General features: G+C 44.0%; 2 protein-coding genes across 3 annotated transcripts in view; one reads left to right on the forward strand and one right to left on the reverse strand.

Moving 5' to 3' along the window:
• ASPN (asporin) overlaps positions 1-16,186 on the reverse strand; it is a 43,213-nt gene extending 27,027 nt beyond the window's left edge. The window contains exons 1-3 of the mRNA XM_001516220.5: positions 15,976-16,186; positions 8,170-8,446; positions 4,504-4,616 (exon numbers count right to left, since the gene is read on the reverse strand). Coding sequence (XP_001516270.1) covers positions 4,504-4,616; positions 8,170-8,425 — 369 coding nt within the window. The 5' untranslated portion in view covers positions 8,426-8,446; positions 15,976-16,186. The remainder of the gene's footprint in view (positions 1-4,503; positions 4,617-8,169; positions 8,447-15,975) is intronic.
• Positions 1-17,920, forward strand: part of LOC103170973 (centromere protein P) — a 267,419-nt gene that overhangs the window by 136,973 nt on the left and 112,526 nt on the right. The gene's annotated exons all lie outside the window — the stretch shown is intronic.

Raw genomic sequence — 17,920 nt, forward strand, 5'->3', positions numbered from 1 at the left:
CTTTGGGACCTTTCGGCAGCTCCTGCCACTGCTGGCCCCTTATCCCATCTCTCCTTGGTCCAGTCCCTGGAGGTTATAGCTCCTGAGCAGCACTAAGGGGTGGAAGAGGAGGGGGAATGGACAAATGGGGCGGGGAGGGGGGCGGGGGGACGCAACAGCAAGTGTCGGGGTAGGGGGGAGAATAGGAAAACCATGAGGCGGGAGGGGGCAGGGTTACGTGATACTTACCTTACGAGCTTGACGTCGTTAAAGTCGAACCCGATGTCGTAAACCTGAAACAGGGTGTAAATTCAGAGATGTCGAAAGTGCCATTGGTTGTAACTCGGACAGTCATAAGTTGAGGAATTCCTGTGCAGTCAACTCCTGATTATTCAGAATGGATTATCAAATTTTTGACACTCTTTGTTTCTCCCTATCGCCTTATCCTTAACAGCATCGACTGAATGCCTGTTGGGTTCAGAGCACTGTACTAGGTCCTTGGGGGAACAAACAGTAGAAGTAAAAGAGGCAGTTCCTGCCTCAGGGAGCTTACGTTCTAAAGCGGGGGAGAGAAATTGATGTGCGTTGCCGGATATAGATTTGATACAAACGCTAAAAAGACACCTCAACATTAGATAGCCACATGAATACTGCTGCCCATTTTTTAGGCATTTTATTATGTGTTTATTCCTCCCCTAAAGGGTGAGCAGAGGCAGAGAGAACAGAGGAAACTCAATCAGTTCCTTTTCTCACCAGCAGTTCTGGTAAAAGATTTACTGGAGATTACTGTAGCTATTTGCTAGAATGAGGATTTAAGACTACCTAAGGACTTTTATCTATGTTTTCCTTATCCTCAAGTAGTATAGATAATTAAGAGTTGACTATAAGGCCCTCTGCTGTGCCAAGCAGGGATCTAAACCAAAAAGGGCCCAAAAGTGAATTCACAGCCCATTAATTTGTTGAAGCTACAAGAGAATAGAAGACCAAATAATGCAAAATTTGGAATAGCTTTCTCCGGTTAATTTTTCATCTGGTAACTTAAATGCTGCCCCAACATGTTGGGTTGGCAGACTTGATCCAACCAAACTGCCCTTTAAATGTTTGCCTTTACATGAAAATTCCCAAAATGGAAGGCACAAAACCCCTGTCTGAGTTCATCATTTAAAACCTGTGGATGTGTGGCAGCGCGGAATGGAAAACTCAGTCTTTCAGAAGGCGGTCTTCGTAATGAATGTGGCTAATTAAGGACAGGTATGGGTTAGTGTGTGTCCACGTGGGTGCATGCGTGCGTGTGCGTGCGCGCGAGATCAGCAATTCTGGGTGCTATCATCCCATCTAGAGGTCAGAGCATTGTGAAAAGCAGCAAACGAAGATAAATGACTTAGCATTCTTGAATTATTTTGAGCTTTTTGGAAGGCTGTTGGTTAATCACAAAATATTAGTTGGTGGTGAACGGTACCCTCAGGTCTCCCCTAATATGAGGATTTTGTTCTTGCAAGACCTTGAGTTAAGGAAAATGTGCGCTGTAGTGCCACACACGTGCACCTGGTTTCTTCCGATAACGCAACGCGCCAAACCCAAACAGGTCTGTATCGTTCAGAGTACGTTCCCTAATTCTCCAGAAGTGTTCTAGCCAAAATGCAAGGTGAAAACACTTGTTCTGGCCGGACCGACTGTGCTTACAAAAGATGCCCTTTTTAGCGGTACACACTGCTCACCAAAAATGAACAAGGTACGTTGGGACGGGGAGGCGAATTTTATTTATCTGCAGTAAAATATCCTAGGTCTAGGTCACGTATGTCCAGAAGATTCCAGTTATCCGAACTTTCTGAGCCTCATAGTCAGAGTTACCCATTCCCATAAGCCTTCTAAGGATCGAGGAGCTGATCTTGGGAATGTCCCTGAGTTTCCTGAAGCAGCAGGTGAACTAAATCTGCCATTCCAATATCTTCATCGTGACCATCGGCCACATTGATTGAGTGTCTACAGTGTGCGGAGCACTTGAATTAAAGTGAAAAACTCCGTTTATACTGAAAACTCCGATTCAGTGCATCTGGGGAGAGGGTGGATGCTGTTTCTCTTCTCGAGACTTTTATGTTTGTACCCTGGCAGCTCTTTATCACAGCCGACTCCTCTCGACACAACGTCTTTTATCTGCCCGTCAGATTGTCTGCCTATGTACGGGTGACTTATAGAGTCTACGTATAGAGAAGCAGCGTGGCTTAATGGAAAGAGCACGGGGTTGGGAGTCAGAGCTCCGCCACTGATCAGCTGTAGGACTTTGGGCAAGTCACTTAACTTCTCTTTAAGAGGGAATCATGTTCTCTCTTAAACCCTCCCCTCTTTGCGACTTCCCCGTAATGGTAATGGCTCGACTGTCGCCACTGTACTCCAAGTTCCTAACCATGACGATCATCTTTGGCCCCTGTCATTCACATGCTGCATCCAATCTATAAACGAGTCCTGTTAATAACTTCAGTAGCTTCTCACAGATCCATTCATTCCTCCTCATTTCTACAGCCTGGATTTCTGAGCCATAACCCTCTCATAGATCGCCACAACTGTCCCTCTGCTGCTCTGTTTGCTTCCAGTTTCTCTCCATTTCAGTATACCCAGAAACAAGCTGCAAGAATCATCTTCCTCAGTTGATCTGATAATTTCACTTCCCTCTCACTTCCTCAGAAACCTACACCGACTCTCAGTTGCCACTTAGTTCAAATGAAAACTGCAGACTTTAAGGCCCTCTGCCAGTTATCTCTCCTTTACCTAACGGTCCTCATCTCCTACACTCCGGCCAAAAAAAACTGCTCTTGGGTTGTATGACTTTCCCAGCTCCAACACATTAGTCAATTCTTCTAAAATGCAGAGGTTGCATTTTTGCAGAGCCCCATATTGCGGAAAACCTGCATTGTAGCGTGCCTCTCGCCCCGTTTCCAATGCTTCATGCGAACCCGTGACCGTTTCTTCCGACACCGCATCGCACCGTGTCCGGACCGATGTGCAATGTCAGAAGAACGTTCCCTAATTCTGTTTTCGTATTCTGTCCAAAACACATAGTGAAAACCCACATTATGAGAGAACTGACTGTATTTCCATCCACCACTCCCTCTGTCGGGAATGCTCTCTCCATCCTTTGCCAAACATGCCCCTTAAACTCACCACTCCCCGTGTTCATCCCAGATGACTCTGGTTGCTCTTTTCCCTCAAACTACCTTCTAGGACATATGCACACCTGTCTCCGCATATGAATATTAGCAGGATTTGCCATCCTTTGACCGCATTTATATTTGTCGATTACCTACTGTGGAGCACTCGGTAGCCTAGCATAAGAGTAAAAGACACGTTCCCTGCCCCCAAGGAGTTTGTAATCTAAGGGGGAAGACAGGCAGACACAGATTGTATGTATTCAGTTGAATCAGGAGGAAAAAGCGGATTCATTGGCTGACAGCAAAAGTAAGCCTAAAGACATATATATATATATATGGAATAAACACCTAAGTGCTAAGGTAGGTTAATGGGATGATGTAGCCAGAGAAAGTGATGAATAATTGGAGGTGGTGGCTTTCCAGGAGGGTTTTGAAGGCGGGATAGGATGTAGATTAGTGGATTTGACAGTGAAGAGGGAAAGGGGTTGGAGAAAGAGAAGGGGGAGAGAGAGATACTAGTAGAAGGTGAGCTTGGGAAGTGCTGGGCATGTGAGCTGAGGTGTGTTGAGTGGCAAGAGAAGGAAGGTAAAGGGGAGAGCTGGTGGAGAGTTTTGAGTTTTTAGGAGCTTCTGTTTTATGCAGAGGGAAATGAGTAGGAGTGTTTTTGAGGCGTAGAGTGATGCATTCTGAATGGTATTTTAGGAAGACAATCCAGATAACTGAATGCAAGACAGGCTGAAGAGGTTGCAGGCTAGAGACAGAGAGATCAGTAGAAAGGCTGATGCCCGAGTCCAGATAGTAGACGAGGAGAGGTTGGACTAGGGTGTTGAGGAAGGGGCAGATCTGGCAGATACTGAAGGGGGAAAAGCTGCCAAGAATTAGCAAGGCAATGTGGGCATTAGGACACAGAGGAATCAGAGATGACACCAAAGTTGCTATATGTTGTCCTACGTTTTTTCCCCCTCTCTTTTTTCCCTTTTCTGCCTCTTGCTTTCTCCATCTGCCACTTTCCACAGAGGTTAGAGTGAGCTGGAATTGATTCAGGGGCAGAAAGGGGTGGAGAAGACTAAAGAGAGTTGAGTGAGCTGGAAAAGAGGGAAGGGGGAGAAGAAGGCGAAACTGTGGGGAGATTGGGGGGTGGTGAAGTAGAGCGGGAGAAAGGGAGAACAATAGAAGGAATGTGGCTGGACAAGGAGATAGGAAGATACAGCCGAAACCCCAAACCTGGTCATGATAAGATTAAAACAAGTGCCTCAATTTCTGAAAAAGAGTGGAAAAATTTGAACTTACCTTCACAGAGATAAATGAAATCAAACATTTTAACAAAAAACCCCACATTTTAAATTATATACTTAGAAATAGGGAACTATAGCCTTACATAAAGTGAAGAAAGTCCTCTAAGATCGTTTTCTTTGATTTCCTTAATTTTATTGTTTTGGAGATCTATGAAGCGAGTATCAGGTGGGATATTGTTCGGTATTGAAGTCAGACCTGCACAAAGTGAACAATAAAATAAAAACTTTTTATACATGTGGATAACAAACTAAAGTGAAATCAATATATACTATAAGTTTATAGGTTCATCTCTGGTGAATATTAAGAAGTAAATGGATTGCCACAGTACCGATTGAGTTCAAGATGTTTTCATGAGAAGCAATTGGTGTGTCTAGTCCACCTCAAAAGGGATGTTTTCTAAACGGATTGAGCAAATTTTCAAAATGCCAAGAACCAGGGCATAAAGCTTAACAAAAAAGCAGAGAGAGAGAGAGAAAAAATATGAGGACAAAGAGGATGGGAAAGCAGAAAGCAGAGCTTGTGGAGAGAAAGAGAAAGGAAGGAGAGGAGGGGAAAGATGAGGGAGGGATGTTGGGGGAAGAAGGTGAGGGACGGGAGGGACAAGGAGAGGTTATTTCCCTCTCTCTGCCTCTTCCCCTTTTTCTTCTTTCCCATATCTTCTCCTCTTTACCACTGTCCATATCTCCCCACCATCTTTCTGCCCAGTCAGTGAGATTCCAAACGGTAGCCGGTAGCAATTGAGGGCATCCGACCGCCCAGTGATGTCAGAATTGGTGTTTATGAGCACGCCTACTCCTTACTGTTGGCAGCGGGTTTGCAGGGGGACAGCTCGCTCCAGCGGGAGCAACAAAATGCATGGCTCACCTCAACAGGTTCCCAGACTTGAGGCCACATCTTGCTAGTAGAGGACAAGGAGTAGGGTTGCTATGTTGGCTCCACTTCCGGTTCCTTTCTGGCTCCGAGAGCCGGAACAAGCTAGGCCAAAAAGCCTCGCAGGTGAACCTAATAGTCACGGTGCCAAGTCCTGGGGGGCCATCACCCCCGGAACTCCGCAGAGTGGGTGTCCATTCATTCAGTCGTATTTATTGAGCACTTACTGTGTGCAGAGCACTGTACTAAGCACTTGGAAAGTACAATAAGGCAACAGATGGCTCTGGTTGGGTGTCAGGGAGTCAATATAGTAAAGGAGAGAAAGGAAAATAAAAGGAGAGTTGGGAATGGATGGAAGGGTTTTAAAAAAAAAATAGAGGGGACACGGGGAGTGGGAAGAGATAGGCATAAATAGAGTCATTGAGCTAGAGAGACCTCAAGAGATCTGGCTCAGTCCCCCATCTCTGGGCATGAGATGCACTAAACCATTCATCATCAAAGACAGATAGTTGCTTCTTCTTTTCTTAGAGGTCTCCAAGGATGAAGAGTTCACAAAACACTGATATAGGCTCTGGAGCCAGGTTACCATTCTGATCGCCAGGAAATGATTCTTTCTATTCAACTGCAGTCCTTCTAGTTTTAAGTCCGTTTCTATTCCAAACCCCATGAACAAAGCATCAGAAATGTGTCAGGATGGAAATAAACAATATTCTCCAGCATCTCACGGATTGGCTGCTCCCAGTTCTCAACTCCATCCCTTGTTTTGACTCTCACCTCACTCTCTAGAGAGAGATGATGGAGCCTCTTATCAGGAATGACAGGGAGAGAGAAGGAAAGAAGAGGAAGTGATAATGTTGACCAGGAGCTGGAGTTTAAGCATAAGTTTACCTGGAGAAGTTTACCATCGGTCCATAAAATTCAGAGCATTTTAAAACTAATTTTTATAAAGATCTCATAGGCTGATAGAAAAGATTCTGAACAAAAGGTGCTCAATTCCACAATAATAATAATAATAATGATGATGGCATTTGTTAAGCACTTATTATGAGCAAAATACTGTTCTAAGCACTGGGGAGGATACAAGGTGATCAGGTTGTCCCAAATGGGGCTCACAGTCTTCATCCCCATTTTACAGATGAGGTAACTGAGGCACAGAGAAGTTAAGTGACTTGACCAAAGTCACACAGCTGACAAGTGGCTGAACCAGGATTTGAACCCATGACCTCTGACTCCCAAGCCCGGGCTCTTTTCACTGAGCCACGCTGCTTCTCATTATAGCATTTGTGAAATGCTTACTATGTGCCAAGAACTACACTAAGCTCTGGGGTAGATTGAAGATAATCAGGTTAAACACAGTCCCCAGTCCACATGAGGCTTACAGTCTAAGTAGGAGAGAGTATAGACATTTTATCCCCATTTCACGGGTCTGGGCTCTTTCCACTAGGAAAATCCTGATAAATAATACAGTAGAGTCAAATTGGTCATTTGGTAGCTTCTCAATTTTTTCTCTGAATGGAATTCAAATATAAAAAACACATTCATTACTGAGATATTTAATGAAAAAGTGGGCTAGGTTGCAGCATGAAATGCAAATGACTGTAATTTTGGAACTAAGGGAATTTATACATTTTGTAAAAATAAGCTTCCATTTAAAAATATTGAATTTTTGCTTATAATTTCAAATTGACTAAAATTTGTACTCTGAAAAAAAATTAGCAATTTTCCCTGACTAGGAAAGCAATCATTTCCCTGAGGCTCATATCGTAATTGAATCATTCGTTCAATTACTTTATTTTCACTATTTCCAAAAGTGTATTATGAGTGGATTTTAAAATTGTCTATCCAGATCTCATAGTCTTAAAAGTCACTTTTTATTTGAACTTTATGAGATGAAGGTTATTTGTATAACCTTCAGACTGTTAGTACTATGGGTTTTATCTTAACTTTTGTTTTATGTACTACTGAAAAATCATCATAAATGCTGATCAGCATGTTTTACCTATTCGTCATTTCATTAAGATGCATAAAAAGCAGTCTTGCAACTTAATTAGGTGATCGAAAGCTTCCCAAAATGCTTATTCAGGAGGATTTGGGGTCATTTATTTAGGAATTCTGAACCATGAAACAGTTTTATTATGTATCCAAGATGCCGTAATGCCATTAACTTATTTTCCTTTCAGTAAGATGTGATCATTTTGGTGGTGTGTTCAGCTATGGTTTTAGAAATCAACCACACCAACCATATTTTTGGGCTAGGGTGCTTTCCAAATACCTACAGCTTGGTTGGTTTGGGCCTTTCCCCTTGTCATTTTATCCACCACTGCATGATTCTGTGGGGGTAAAAGGAAGTCCAAAGACTATTCATTACCCTTCTGTGAATAGGAACTGACATTTCTGGAGATTTAATCAACAGCATTTGCATTTGGTCTTGATAAACAAAGCCTTTTATGAGACTGGAAAGGCCTGGTTGCTGAGCTGTTAGATGTCAAATTACCCTGTCACCCCCATACTGGGAGCAACTAGTTATTCAAAGTGTGCAAATAAGTTTTCAGCGAGGCCACTTCCTCCCTTTCTTTTAACAAAATGAAGTGGACTCTCTCTTCATTGAAGGAACAAGGCTGAACAAGCTACACAAATATAAGGAAATGATATCATATGATCAATAGAAAAAAATTGGCATGATGAGAAATGCCTACACGATTCTGAAGGGCGGCATGGAAGACCTAAGAAATCAGCCTTGCGTTATTCTCCAATTTGGTCAAGTATTGTGAGTAGAAGACTGTTTCCAGGCTTAGCCCCAACTTCAAGAAAGACGGAGAGAGGCTAGGGAAGGTCCCCAAAGAAAAGTTTCCATGAGGAAACCACAGACTAGTCTTACCTAGGTCAGAACAGTGGACAACTTTTAGATAGCACTGACATCCGAAGGGGCATACTGGAAACAGATCGAAAGGAATCAGGGGTTCAAAAGGTTGTCTTGTTGGAAAAAGAGAGTTGTCATCGTCGTCGTCGTCGTCATCATCACTAGCATCTTCCATGTCCTTCAACATCATATTCTTTAGAGTGAGGAATGAAGGACTGGTGAAAGGTTTGGCAGAACAGAGAGCCAAAAACAGCAGAAGCATGTATTCTTTCATGTTTTCTCAAAGATAACCAATCTAGAATTAAAGCAACACATGGAATTTTAAATTAGAGATACTGAAAAATGCCAAGAACACCATTATTTCCATACCCTCGTTGCCCCTTTAAATCATCTACGGCAAAGATGAAACTCCTCACCTTTGCCTTCTTAGCAATTCCTTTTAAATTGGAAAAACAAAATTATATCATTGTTTTCCCTCCTGTTCCCATTGTAGGTATACGATCTACATTTTCCTGTTTCCCCCCATAGATTGGGAACCCAATCAGTAGTGCTTATTGAGGGCCTTTTTGTGTGTGTGTTCTAAGCGCTGGAGTAGATACAAGGTAATTAGGTTGGACATGGTCTCTGTTCATTCAACCATAGTTAATGAGTGCTTACTTTGTGCAGAGCACTGTACTAAGAGCTTGGGAGAGTACAATATAACAGATACATTCCCTGCCCACAAAGAGCTTACAGTCTAGTGGGGGAAACAGACATTAATATAAACAAATTACAGCTATGTGCGAAAGTGCTATGGGGCTGAGAGGGGGATGAATAAGGGGAGCCAGTCAGGGCAATGCAGAAGGGAGTGGGAGAATAGGGAAGGAGGAAGGCCTCTTGGAGATGTGCCTTCAGTAAGGTTTTGAAGGGGGGAGAGTAATTGTCTGTCTGGGGCTCAGAGTCTTAATCCCCATTTAACAGATGAGGTAACTGAGGCACAGAGAAGTTAAGAGACTTGCCCAAGGTCACAGAGCAGACAAATCACGGAGCCGGGACTAGAACCCAGTTCCTTCTGACTGCCAGGCCTGTGCTCTACCTACTAGACCATGCTGCTTCTCCAGAGCGCTGTACTAGGTGCTTGGGAGAGTACAAAACAGGGAAGAGACCCCAAGTCTCCTGACTCGCAGAGCATGTGTTTTGGGCATCTTCATGCTTGTGGTACTAACTCCTCGAGCAATTTGTGTACATCTGCTGTCTCTACTTCCTCTCCTCTGATCCTTGACCCACTCCAATCTGGCTTCCACCCCCCCATCGCTCCATAGCAACTGCCCTTTCTAAGGTCACAGATGAGCTCCTTCTTGCCAAATCCAATGGCCTCTACTTCAGCCTAATCCTCCTTGACCTCTCAGCTGCCTTGGACACTTGGGACCTCTCCCTTTTACTGGAAACAATATCTAACCATGGTTTCACTGACCCTGTCCTCTCCTGGTTCTCCTCCCCTCTCTCTGGCCGCTCATCCTCAGCCTCTTTCACGGGCTCTTCCTCTGCCTCCCACCCCCTAACTGTGGGAGTCCCTCAAGATTCAGTCCTGGGTCCCCTTCTGGTCTCTTTCTACACCCATTCTCTCATGGGGCTCACGGCGTCGACTACGGTCTTTGTGCGGGTGATTCCCAAATCTACATCTCCAATCCTGATCTCTCTCCTTCAGGACATCTCTTAGTTAGATGTCCCACCGACTCCTCCAGTTTCACACGTCCAAAACAGAACTCCTCATCTTGCCACCCAAACCCTGCCCTCCCGGTGTCTCCCATCACCTTAGACAACACCACTATCCTCCCGCTCTTCCAAACCCATAACCTCGGCGTTATCCTCGATTCGTCTCTCTCATTCAACCCACGGAGTCAACCCGTCATCAAATCCTGTCGGTTCTGCCTTGACGACATCACTACAGTCCGCTCTTCCGTCTCCATCCGAGCTGACGCTACGCTGATCCGAACCCTTATATCCTGCCTGGACTGCTGCATCGGCCTCCTCGCTGACCTTCCTGCCTTTCTTCTCTTCCCACTCCAGTCCACGCTTCACTCTGCTGCCCAGATCATTTTTCTAAAGAAAAAAAAGGGTCAGTCCACGTCCCCCCACTCCTCAAACACCTAGGATGATCGCCCAGCCACCTCTGCGTCAAGCAGAAACTCCATACCATTGGCTTTAAAGCCCTCAGTCGACTCGCTCCTCCCTCTCTCGCCTCTCTGATTTTCTACTGCGCCCCAACACCGAGCTACTCACTGAACTTCCATCTTGTCTGTGTTGCCCCGATCCCTTACCCACATCCTCCTCTGGCCTGGAATCACCTCCCCCTTTTTTATGCAACAGACCACCACTCTCCCCACCTTGAAAGCCTTATTGAAATAACATTTCCTTCAAGAGGCCTTCCTCGACTAAGGCCTTAGTTTCCCACTTCCTCTCCCTTCTAATCAATCAATTATTTCTTGAGCACTTAAACTGTTCTAAGCGCTTGGAAGAGTACAGTATAATAGATTTGGTGGATATGTTTCCTGTCCACACGGAGCTCACAGTCTAATGGGGTAGACCGATATTAAAATAAATAATGGATATGTACATAATAATAATTAATAATTATATTTGCTAAGCGCTTACTATGTGCCGGGCACTGTTCTAAGCTCTAGGGTAGATACAAGATAATCAAGTTGGACACAGTCCTGTCCCACACAGGGCGCACAGTTTTAATCCCCATTTTATAGATGAAGGAACTGAGGCTCAGAGCAATGAAGTGACTTGTACAGCGTCACACAGCAGACAAGTGGCAGGGCTGGGATTAGAACCCATGACCTTCTGACTCCCAGGCCCATGCTCTATCCACTAGGCCATGCTGTGGGACTGAAGGTGGAGTGAATAAAGAGTACATAGCCGAGTAGAAGAATGAAACAGAGGGAAGCGGGAAAAGGGGAAATAAGGGCTTAGGCAAAGCCTTTTTGAGGAGATGGAATTTTAATAAGGCTTTGAAGGTAGGAAGAGTGATCATCTGTCATATGTGAAGGGAAAGGAGTTGCAGGCCAGAGGTAGGATGTGGGTAGGAGGATGGCAGCGAGATCGATGAGGTTGAGGTAGAGTGAGTAGATTGCCATTAGAGGAGCGAAATGCGTGGGCTGGGTTGTAGTAGGAAATGAAGGTGAGGTAGCAGGGGGCGAGGTGTTTGAGTGTTTTAAAGTCAGGGTGAGGAGCTTCTGTTTGATGTGGAGGTGGTTGGGCATCCACTGGAGGTTCTTGAGGAGTGGGGAAACACACATCGCCTATGCATTTGGATCCGTACCCTTTAAACCCTTGACGTTCACCCCACCCTCAGCCCCACAGAACTAATGTGCATAATATCTGTTATTTATTGTAACATCTGTCTCCCCCTCTGGACTGCAAGCTCCTGATGAGTTATCTCCTCCAGTCCTTCAGGCCCCAGGCCCCCCTCTGCACCCCCTGCCCCCACCCCCGCACCCCCAGCCCACGGTGGGCAGTACAGAAGCAGGGGGTACCGTGGAGAGGATGCTCCGCCAGCAGGGCTTGGAGGCTCTCCCAGCTCCTGCCGTCTTCTGGGAACGTGACTGCTAATTCTGTTGAACTCCACTCCCCCAGGCGCATAGGGCAGGATTCTGCACATAGTGAATGCTCAATAAATATCATCGATTGATTCTGCTCGTTATGGGCAGGGAGCGTGTCTGTTTATTGTTGGATTGTTCTTTTCCAAACACTTAGTACAGTGCTCTGCACACAGTAAGCGCTCATTAAATACTAATGAATGAATGGTCAGGGAATGTATCTACCAACTCTGTTGTGTTGTACTCTACCAAGCTGTTGGTACAGGGCTGTGCACACTGTAAGCATTCAGTAGATACCACTGATTGATAGTTTAAGGAATGAAATGCATTTTAAATAATTAGCATCTAGACACCTCCTACTTTCTATTTGCCAAACTCCTTCCATTCCTTTTTCAATTCTGATATTGTAAGTTCTTAAACATATTCATTTCTGTGAGTTAGTGCCGTTTCTGTTGATACACCTCTAGATTAAAAAGTACATATTCTGGGTTTCTCTTCCAAAAAAAAAATTTTAAATAATACTGATGTATTACAGTTAGCACATCTGCAGCTGTTTTAGCAATTTCTGGACATTAGACAAATCCTCACCCTATCTCTACCATTTTTACAATGAGATTAAACTGTTTCACAAGGAGTCTAGCAGAATTGGCATTGACCTAATGACTTTGGTTAGACTTCACGTCTCTCCCTATCACTCCTTGGCTTGCCTTAGAGAGAACGGAAGATTTACTAGGAGAAACACATCTCATGGCCAGAAACTAGTACAAGACAAACAAGTTACATTCCTTTTCAGTCACATGTCTAAAGGTCAGTTTGTCAAATATTTTCCAGTTCTAAATATTCCCATCAGTATGCATGTGCTGTCGGAGTCACATGGTTCAGAAATAGACTGTTCTTTGCTTTTAAAAAGCTTGCTATGACAAACATCCTCGCATTGTTATCAAAACCTACCGCATGTTTGTCCAGTATTTCATTAAGAAAATATAGAAAATATGTAACTGAGAGACAGGAGGCTTCAAACTTGAAGTACAGTGCTCGGCACACTGTAAACGCTCAATCAATACAGAAAATAAATACAATAATTTGATTGATTGAGAGCCCGGGAAAGCTACGACTGTGGGGAGCCCGAGGGAGGCCGACTGGCTCTCTCTCCTTCCTCCTGTAGCTCCTGCTCCAAGATCTCCCATGCCAGTTTTCTCCTGCTGTTTCCCACACCGCCACTACTACTCTCCTGTCTCCGTCACCCTCTCACCCCCCTGCCACCCCTCGTCATTTGACGGTAGGCTTTGCCTACCAGGGTTTTAATTTAGCTTCAGAAGGTTAGAACGTCGTCTTCAGAATACCTGTGGTTTTAGAAGGAATAACCAGTCTTTGCCCATTTGTACATGTCCCACTCGTTATCAACAACTGTTTGAGTATTCCTGCTCCCCGCCCCTGGCCCCGTCCCGTACCTCTCCCCCTTCTCCTTCTAACCACTCCCTCTCCAGTCGGACTTCCTTCAAAGGCACTGGCCCTGCCACTCTTCTCTCAGCTGTCCTCGTAGGTTCTGAGTTATCAGGCCCTGGACTTCACAGCCTTCTCAGCTTCCTTCTCCTCTTCCCTACTTGGCATTCCTCCTCCTCCTCCTCCTTTCTTCTCCCTCTTGCCCCTGCTCCAGTTCCTGTCCCTACCCCTTTCCCTTCTGGGCCACAGCCCTCCCAGCCAATCGCCACTTGGGAACCATCCCCAAGCCTATCGGAACACTCAGCGGGGACCCAGATGGACAACTCCCCCGCCCCTCTCAACTGTGTGTGTGTGTGTTTCTCCCTCTCATGATATTAATCGTAACAGCTTCTGAAGTTCTAATTCAAAAGGTAAACATAAAAATTTGAAGCTGGGTACTTAACCAAAATGACCAAAATACCTGTATTAGACCTGAATATATATGTGGGTGAATAAGAACGTAAATGTTATTACTGAGCCAGCTAAGTATTCTGTCTCCAGCAGTGGCAACAGGATGTTTGGAATAATCATGTGGTGGTTTGCTTTCCTTGACATCCATTTACACACACGTGCGCACACTGAAATTTTTCTTTAATCGTTGCCTGGCGTCTTTTCTAGATGAGGTTTTTATTTCTTAAATTTCAAAGTATCTTTTTACTCTCAACGCTTTTACTGTGCCCCAAGACAAGAGCGTTCTTGGTAAAATTACATCTGCTTTTTCACAATCCTCAGATGGTCAATACTAATAATAATACTGATGATGGCATTTGTTAAAGCGCTTACTATGTGCCAAGCACTGTTCTAAGCACTGGGAGAGATACAAGGTAATCAGGTTGTCCCACATGGGGCTCACAGTCTTCATCCCCATTTTCCAGATGAGGTAACTGAGGCCCAGAGAAGGGAAGCGACTTGCCCAAAGTCACACAGCTGACAAGTGGCGGAGCCGGGATTAGAACCCATGACCTCTGACTCCCAAGCCCCCTGCTCTTTCCACTGAGCCACACTGCTTCTCAACTGACAGAAGTATGAAGTTTTAGTCTGGCACCCTCAGTTCTCCTATAACATGAGTGTCATGTTCTTGATAAACCCACATTAATGAAAACCACATTATAGAGCACATGAGTTGGCCAGTAAGAGCGGACAAAAAAACAACTGTTTCTTCCAGTGTTGTCTCACATTCTGTCCAGATAACTGGACACCGTTGGAAGGCTCTGGCTGTGAGTCAGGTATAGTGCAAAAACGTTATGGAAGAATTGAATGATTTTATTTTTCCAGGTTCCCATAATCATAAAGCACATGGTATAGTATTCCTCGGGTTAACTGTGGAATTTCATTTGATCGACAATTTCAGGAATATAATAATAATGATATTCGTTAAGCACTTACGATGTGCAAAGCACTGTTCTAAGCACTGGCATTGATACAGGGTAATCAGGTTGTCCCATGTAGGGCTCACAGTCTTAATCCCCATTTTACAGATGAGATAACTGAGGCCCAGAGAAGTTAAGTGACTTGCCCGAAGTCACGCAACTGATAAGTGGTGGAGCCGGGAGTAGAACCCACGACCTCTGACTCCCAAGCCCCCTGCTCTTTCCACTAAGCCTCGCTGTGACACAATTTAAAATCAGCAAATAAAGATGCAAGAAAATAAATGAAATTGGGTATAAAAGATTTAAAATCATTTAGTTTCTTAGGAAGCATAAAGCACTCACATTGCTTTATGGAAATAAGCCAGTTTGAAATCTCATAACACGTGTCTCTTGTTTTTGGCCTGACACAGTCTGAAAGAATTCAATGCTCTGTTTGTCCCTTTAGGAGATATATTAGGAAGAACTGTTCAATACATTTAACAGATTTCCTAACTCAGTTGTTCTTTCAGTAGAACAGTTGGTGTGATCCAATACTGAAGCGTTTGTTCCCTTCTCTTTGTAAAGAGACCAGGAAAATCTGTTCATTCAGACTGATTTTGATTCCCTCAGGTAGATTTAGTAATAGGGATCTCAGAGCCTTTTATTCATTGTATTCAATAGGAATTTAGGTCTAGTTGATAGCTGTGCTGTTTTAGAAATAAATCTGTATGTTATCTTTCTCTTTTCCCTTTGAAAAAAAGGAGCCAGTTAGCAAGGAAAAATAGCCTCTAATAATCTAAAAAAATGTTAAAAAAATTACAGTACAGGCTTGGTTAATTGCTGAAATTTTATGGAAGTAGGAAAAATGCAAGCACATGACCAAAAAAATTGATATTATTTCCTTGAGTAATGTTCATGCAAATGTTCTTGCCAATAGTAAACCATATTTTCCAGTAATTAGCAACTGCTTTCTCTGAGTGTATTCTTTCAAGAGAATTTCATAATTTTATGTCACCTAGGTTCCTTTTTTAGTGCAGTGAAAAGGCAAAGTAATCATTTCCTAATAAGATCTTTTAGAAATTAGTTCAACAAATGTTTTTATTAAAAAGTTTAAACATGCTTTATTAGTCTATAAATAATCAAAAAAGGGTGGTCCAAAGAGAATCTCTATTTCTTTGTTTTAGGTCAATTTATTTTTGTTTAAAGTACTGATAGTTTTATCGCCTTATAGAATAAAGGTAAAGCAAATGTAATAGACTTTCCATTTTGAGATTATGTTTTCCTAAGAGGAATTAGTATTGAGCTACACATGGTCCCAAAACAGCAAAACCCCTTTAGTAGTTCCTGCAAATAAAATATGTAATTCTATATCGCTACTTACTCCAAAATATAAAAATATGAAAACATACCTTGTAAGAATAGAAAAATCCTCTTAAACGTAGACTCAATCCACCAAGTACTTATTTTAAAAGCAAATAGTAAATGGATTTTGGTGAGTGCTAGGCAATGAAGAGAAGATGAGAAGATGTTACACTGAAAAATCCCTTTAAAAAGTGCCTGATGTAGCTGGCACTGTGGGTGATACTTGAGTAAACTGCTTCTACAGATTAGCCTATTTTAGTACTGAAGAGAGAGATTAAGACTTGTTACTGCTCATGTGTTTTCCATCACTACTTGTATCACAGCCAAAGTTTCTAGTTTAACTCTAGACATCTACTGGAAGAGCCTGGAAAAACTTGGGGTTTAATAATCATGGCATCTAGCCACAGAAAGTCGAGTGGAATCCTCTCAAGAAATAGCTGATGTGTGAAAAAGCATGTCCATGAATATCTGTGCATTTATTTAAAATGAAAAACCACCCCGAGAGGTATGAGAAAAATAATTTGGGAAACTCCAGCGCCCTGTCATTTTGGGAGGGTATATAGGACTGGGAATTCTCTGAATGACCGGCGTGCTGTGCTCTCGACTCTGTCCGGCTCTTCTAGTCAGTAGTTGACGCTGGAAAGGAATTCTGCACTGCCAGGGTTCAGCTGCTCCGGTTGAGAAAAGAATAAACCAAGGGGATCTAGGTAGAAGAGGAGGGCTTTTCCCCCCTGAGTGCCTTCCTGCGGGAGAGACTCACGATGGTATTTATTAAACGCCTACGCGCTCGTGACGCTATCCTGAATACAGTAAAACAAAGACTCACGGTCCCACCTGCAGCCAAGTAAGCGCTCAGTAAATACGACTGAATGAATGAATGAACTTGCAACATGATAGACAATAAAAGCCAGGTGGGCCCAGGGCACATTTAAAGACATGTCGACAACACTTCCAGGATTCCACCTTGTTTTGTACTCGCCCAAGCGCTTAGCCCAGCGCGCTGCACACAGTAAGCATTCAGTAAATACGATCGACCAACTGACTGTGCCTTGATGGTGCTGAAAGTACCTTACTCACGGATTAGCAGTAGGAAGATTTGCTGCAGACGCTTGTACTTGGGCCAAAAAATATTAGATCGAGCCCATGTACTGACTCTCGGGTATTGTACTCCCCCAAGTGCTTAGAACAGTGCACTGCACACAGGAAGCGTTCAATAAATACCATTATCATTATCATGGTATTTGTTAAGCGCTTACTGTGGGCCGGGCACTGTACTGAGTACCAGGGTGGAGCAAAGCAAATGGAGTTGGACACGCTCCCTGTCCCCTGTGGGCCTCACCGTCTCGATCCCTGTTTCACAGATGAGGTAAGCGAGGCCCGGAGAAGTGAGGTCACTTGTCCAAGGTCACACGGCAGAAAAGTGGTGGAGCCGGGATTAGAACCCACGACCTTCTGATGACGGTGGCGTAGGCAGGGTATTGTTGTCACTGTGTATATGATGGCATCCTCCTGCACGCCTTCTGATTTGTCCACCTCTGTCTTTGGTTGGCTGCTCTCTGAAGATGCTTGTGGTCCTGTGTTCCCCATGGCAGCCCGCCACCAACCTTCCAGGACTCTCCTTGGAGATGGAGAGCAAAATTGGGGCTGGGGGGAACCTGAAATTGAGTATTCCCATCAGGCAGGCATGCTGCTATTAAGGTTTGAAGTGTTCAACTGTTCTTCACCTGTATGTCCAATAAATTTGGACACGATCCCTTCATAGGAATAAATGCCCGGAGCATAATATCTCATTGCCTTCTCTAGTTAATAAGAATGGGGATTTAAATGTGGCTGAAGCTCGAAGACATCATCTCCTGGCCCCACGCTTCTCAAAGGGAGGGTTATTTTTGCATTCTCCCCTTTTTTTCTAGTTCGGGAACTCATTTCCTCTGGGTAATAGATATGCCAAATGAAGCATCCTCTCTGCGGCTGCTGCGTGCAAGTGATGTTTCA

Source organism: Ornithorhynchus anatinus, chromosome X1, assembly GCF_004115215.2.
Source record: "Ornithorhynchus anatinus isolate Pmale09 chromosome X1, mOrnAna1.pri.v4, whole genome shotgun sequence".
NCBI classification, from domain to species: Eukaryota; Metazoa; Chordata; class Mammalia; order Monotremata; family Ornithorhynchidae; genus Ornithorhynchus; species Ornithorhynchus anatinus.